Here is a 6,000-nt window from a genome sequence, read left to right as displayed (position 1 = left end):
AACCATACTTACAGGTGTATGAAACTCTAGAATTTTCCAAATGTATTAAAAACTGTGGTAAAAACTGAGATAATTAACTACAAAATTTGATTTTTTTCTAAATAAATTTTAAAACGTAACAGCTCATTCATTTTTTCATAAATTAAATAGATTCTAAAGTTTGACACCTGTAAGTATGGTTTGTATGTTGTGCAAAATTCATCCTACCCCCCCCCCCCCCCCCCCCACTTAAACGTAACTAACCTAAGGACATCACGCACATGCATGCCCGAGGCAGGATTCGGACCTGCGACCGTAGCGGTCGCGCGGTTCCAGACTGTAGCGCCTAGAACCGCACGGGCACACCGGCGGGCCCCGGAATAAGACACGCTTTGCGTGGTGAGCGAGCGGTCACGCTGCAGGCCCGTGCACTGTGTGCCCGCAGGCGCGGTCGCAGCATGTCCCCGGAGCGCGCCGCCGCCTGCCAGCACTGCCCCGGGCCGCCCCCGCCGCGCTTCCTCGTGCCTCCGCCCCCGCGGCCGCCATTCCTGCAGGAGGACGGCGAGGACTGCTCGGAGGAGCCGCTGCTGCCTTACGAGGTCTGCGATCTCGCTGCCCCGGTGAGTACCACTCAGTTTTCTGCACGATAAGCTGACCCGAGGATTAATTTTTTTTTAATTGCTCTCTTCTACATCTACGAGAAGCATTCAATAAGTGGTGCAAAATATCTTTTTTCGTAAAGTACGTTGGCTTTCCAGACTGAGAATTTCCACTCTGCAGCGGAGTGTGCGCTGATATGAAACTTCCTGGCAGATTAAAACTGTGTGCCGGACCGAGACTCGAAGTCGGGAGCTTTGCCTTTCGCGGGCAAGTGCTCTACCAACTGAGCTACCCAAGCACGACTCACGCCCCGTCCTCACAGCTTTACTTCCGCTTTACTTACCTTTCTTTCAGGAGTGCTGGTTCTGCAAGGTTCGCAGGAGAGCTTCTGTAAAGTTTGGAAGGTAGGAGGCGAGGTACTGGCAGAAGTAAAGCTGTGAGGACGGGGCGTGAGTCGTGCTTGGGTAGCTCAGTTGGTAGAGCACTTGCCCGCGAAGGCAAAGGTCCCGAGTTCGAGTTTGGTCCGGCACACAGTTTTAATCTGCTAGGAAGTTTCATACGTTGGCTTTATTCAAGAGTCCAGTATACCATATTTCCCTCACACTTTTGTCTACAAAACACAATTTTGCAACTTATCTCCGTTCAGTGACACGGCCTTAAACCACCTTACTGGGAGGTACTGTCTGCCCCGGTGGGCCGCGCGGGATTAGCCGAGCGGTCTCGGCACTGCAGTTATGGAGTGTGTGGCTGGTCCCGGCGGAGGTTCGAGTCTTCCCTCGGGCATGGGTGTGTATGTTTGTCCTTAGGATAATTTAGGTTAAGTAGTTTGTATCCTTAGGGACTGATGACATACATCTACATGATTACTCTGAAATTCACATTTAAGTGCTTGGCAGAGGGTTCATCGAACCACAATCATACTATCTCTCTACCATTCCACTCCCGAACAGCACGCGGGAAAAAAGAACACCTAAACCTTTTTGTTCGAGCTCTGATTTCTCTTATTTTATTTTGATGATCATTCCTACCTATGTAGGTTGGGCTCAACAAAATATTTTCGCATTCGGAAGAGAAAGTTGGTGATTGAAATTTCGTAAATATATCTCACCGCGACGAAAAACGTCTTTGCTGTAATGACTTCCATCCCAACTCGCGTATCATATCTGCCACACTCTCTCCCCTATTACATGATAATACAAAACGAGCTGCCCTTTTTTGCACCCTTTCGATGTCTTCCGTCAATCCCACCTGGTAAGGATCCCACACCGCGCAGCAATATTCTAACAGAGGACGAACGAGTGTAGTGTAAGCTGTCTCTTTAGTGGACTTGTTGCATCTTCTAAGTGTCCTGCCAATGAAACGCAACCTTTGGCTCGCCTTCTCCACAATATTATCTATGTGGTCTTTCCAACTGAAGTTGCTCGTAATTTTAACACCCAGGTACTTAGATGAATTGATAGCTTTAGAAGTTAAGTCCCATAAGATTTCACAAACAATTGAACATTTTGCCCCGATGGTACCAATTTACTGGTCGATGTTGAAGCGAACGTCTTGCAGCATCAGTAACCTCCTCATCACCCAAGTACTATTTCCGTAGAGTGCTTCCTTCGTTGCACCAAATAGATGGAAGGTGCGAGACTCGGGCCATAAGGAGGATGAGGAAGAACAGCCAATGAAGTTTTGTGAGCTCCTCTAGGGTGTGCAAGCTCGTCTCAGGTTCAGGTTGTCAGGAAGATGATGATGGTGATGGTCGTTTGCATTTTGTGGCTTCCAAAACACGCTGAAGTCGTTTCTTCAGTGCAGGAATCGCAGCTGTGTGCGGCCAGCCAGCACTCGGGAAATCGGACAGAACCAATGAAGTTTTGTGAGCTCCTCTAGGGTGTGCAAACTTGTCTCAGGTTCAGGTTGTCAGGAAGATGATGATGGTGATGGTCGTTTGCATTTTGTGGCTTCGAAAACACGCTGAAGTCGTTTCTTCAGTGCAGGAATCGCAGCTGTGTGCGGCCAGCCAGCACTCGGGAAATCGGACAGAACCAATGAAGTTTTGTGAGCTCCTCTAGGGTGTGCAAACTTGTCTCAGGTTCAGGTTGTCAGGAAGATGATGATGGTGATGGTCGTTTGCATTTTGTAGCTTCGAAAACACGCTGAAGTCGTTTCTTCAGTGCAGGAATCGCAGCTGTGTGCGGCCAGCCAGCACTCGGGAAATCGGACAGAACCAATGAAGTTTTGTGAGCTCCTCTAGGGTGTGCAAACTTGTCTCAGGTTCAGGTTGCCAGGAAGATGATGATGGTGATGGTCGTTTGCATTTTGTGGCTTCGAAAACACGCTGAAGTCGTTTCTTCAGTGCAGGAATCGCAGCTGTGTGCGGCCAGCCAGCACTCGGGAAATCGGACAGAACCAATGAAGTTTTGTGAGCTCCTCTAGGGTGTGCAAACTTGTCTCAGGTTCAGGTTGTCAGGAAGATGATGATGGTGATGGTCGTTTGCATTTTGTGGCTTCGAAAACACGCTGAAGTCGTTTCTTCAGTGCAGGAATCGCAGCTGTGTGCGGCCAGCCAGCACTCGGGAAATCGGACAGAACCAATAAAGTTTTGTGAGCTCCTCTAGGGTGTGCAAACTTGTCTCAGGTTCAGGTTGTCAGGAAGATGATGATGGTGATAGTCGTTTGCATTTTGTGGCTTCGAAAACACGCTGAAGTCGTTTCTTCAGTGCAGGAATCGCAGCTGTGTGCGGCCAGCCAGCACTCGGGAAATCGGACAGAACCAATGAAGTTTTGTGAGCTCCTCTAGGGTGTGCAAACTTGTCTCAGGTTCAGGTTGTCAGGAAGATGATGATGGTGATGGTCGTTTGCATTTTGTGGCTTCGAAAACACGCTGAAGTCGTTTCTTCAGTGCAGGAATCGCAGCTGTGTGCGGCAAGCCAGCACTCGGGAAATCGGACAGGTTTTCGCGATCTTGCCGGGACGATCACGAACGCTTTACCTAACCACGTGCCGTCCATTTGTTTACTGCCAGGTTTCCGTAGGTAGTCTACAAGCACCTATTAATAACTACGTTGCTCTGGTTTACCGCCAAATGAAGCTAAATGGCAGGTCTCTCCTTGTAACGCAAATCCTTTTCAGGCGCCATTTCGGAGGTTACGTATAGCGCCGACACATAGTGGAACTTAATAATAATCCAGTGTTTCACAACAATTACCACATTTTTCAAAACGACACTGGCCCAGAAAAAACGTGTTGCATTACTTACTGAACATTCCTCTTACGTCTACAGTACTGGCCATTAAAATTGCTACACCAAGAAAAAATGCAGATGATAAACGGGTATTCATTGGACAAATATATTATACTAGAAATGACATGTGATTACATTTTCACGCAGTTTGGGTGCATAGATCCTGAGAAATCAGTACCCAGAACCACCACCTCTGGCCGTAATAATGGCCTTGATACGCATGGGCATTGAGTGAAACAGAGCTTGCATGTCGTGTACAGGTACAGCTGCCCATGCAGCTTCAGCACGACACCACAGTTCATCAAGAGTAGTGACTGGCGTATTGTGACGAGCCAGTTGCTCGGCCACCATTGACCAGACGTTTTCAATTGGTGAGAGATCTGCAGAATGTTTTGGCCAGGGCAGTAGTCGAACATATTCTGTATCCAGAAAGGCCCGTACAGTACCTTCAGCAGGCGGTCGTGCATTATCCTGCTGAAATGTAGGGTTTCGCAGGGATCGAATGAAGGTCTAACATTCTGCGTGGTTTCTGGTGTTCTATATCGTGTCTCCCTTCCACTTTCGCGCAACGATGTTCTGAGCGTGTTTTTTAGGGAATTGACTAGTTTGAACCTGGGACCTGTTGCTGGTAAGGAGACGCCAGACCACACAAGACACGTAGAATTCAGAAGAGTTCAGTGAGACTAGCGACGATATAACCAAATACTTAATGATTTCAGCGTCAGCTCCACTGCACTTCCTGTAAAAGAATCTTAATACTAACTAAATTTAGTGGAAGGGGTTCAAGGCTTTCCTATTTTTAGTTAGCTGGTAAAATAACGTCGAAAAAGCAATTAAGTTTACCATTGGAAATTTTATTCTACTCACAAAACATTGTTTATAAATTGCACTGTCGATAAAAGGAAATGTTTTAATACAGGATGGTAAAAACCAACTGCGTTCAACAAAAATGTGAAGAATATTCCCTGAATGGGTTTCCAAGTTCTACAATGGATCGAAGGATGAGCTATGCCATATCACATCTATAATCTAGGTTTAAATTAAGTTTCACAAAAGAGAAAACTATCAAAATGATCTACAGTGACCCTCAATTATTTTTAATTACTTATCTAACTTGTCGTAAATTACAGTGGCTGACGTGGCTTCTCAATAACTACATAACGGAAAAATCATCCCGTTTCAGATTTTTACTTCAAGTAGCAAATGTGAAGACCATGAGCTTTAATTGACGATCGACACTAGTGTTACGCAAAAAGGGGATGTAACAGATGAGACTTCTGCAGTTCTGAGTGAAGCTTTCTGCGCTCAAAAATGAGGCAACGCGTGCGTTCATTACCTTGTCGGTGTTCGTCAGGGGGTGGCGGACAGCACAGCTCCGCTCACCTCGCTGTCTCCGAAGCAACTTGTCCTAACTTCTCCTTACTACAATTTACCGAAGTTGGTTTAAAAAAAACTATCTGGCTGTGTTTTCATCTGACCAGTCAGGGTCTCAATGTTAACCTTAAGCTCTGCCTACAAAAATTCTGTCTATCCAATGAGAAACGTTATACTTTTCGTGGTGGGGTAAAGTTTTTAAAGTTTGCAACGTAACAGAGACGAGAAAAAGTCTCACGCTAAAACTTGCAGCTGGTGTGGTCCTTTAGTGTTATCGTAAGATCCATACTGTTCTTCTGGAGGGCTGGGGGGTGGTCCTGACGTAGCAGAGATGCGAAAAAGTCTCACGCTAAAACTTGCGTGTGGTGTGGTCCTAGCGGTTAGCTGGCGACGTGGGTATCCGTCCGTCCCTTATCGTAGGGCCTTCCAGCTTAACACGGTTCTGCTCTCGGCTTCTGTTCTCGTTTCTCCCCTCGGAACTGCGTCTGTCTCACGGTGGGAAGGTATGACATGCAGTTAGTCATTCTTGTGTTAGTCTGTGGTATTCCATTAGCTCACTCGATACTCGTATTACTTTGGTTAATTTAATGTCACGATTTATTCGGAGCTATGTGACATACTACTGGATTTGCTTATCATGTTGCGGTTTTCATGGAAGGTGTTGGATTTGCCTGACACCTTATAAAGGGTAGAGCCACGGGTCGTAACACATCTGAAATTTAACGTCCACTGTTCAAAGTGCCGTCAATGCCAACAAGAGGTGACAGAGACGTGTAACCAATGTCACCCCAAACCATCACGCCGGGTGATACGCC

General features: G+C 46.7%; 1 protein-coding gene across 1 annotated transcript in view; it reads left to right on the top strand.

Annotated features, from left to right (window-relative positions):
- Positions 1-437: 437 nt before the first annotated feature.
- LOC124613394 overlaps positions 438-6,000 on the top strand; it is a 138,145-nt gene continuing 132,582 nt past the window's right edge. Inside the window, exon 1 of the mRNA XM_047142096.1 lies at positions 438-599. Coding sequence (XP_046998052.1) covers positions 438-599 — 162 coding nt within the window. The remainder of the gene's footprint in view (positions 600-6,000) is intronic.

This window comes from Schistocerca americana, chromosome 4, assembly GCF_021461395.2.
Source record: "Schistocerca americana isolate TAMUIC-IGC-003095 chromosome 4, iqSchAmer2.1, whole genome shotgun sequence".
Classification (NCBI taxonomy): Eukaryota; Metazoa; Arthropoda; class Insecta; order Orthoptera; family Acrididae; genus Schistocerca; species Schistocerca americana.
This window is presented reverse-complemented; position numbering and strand designations above follow the sequence as displayed.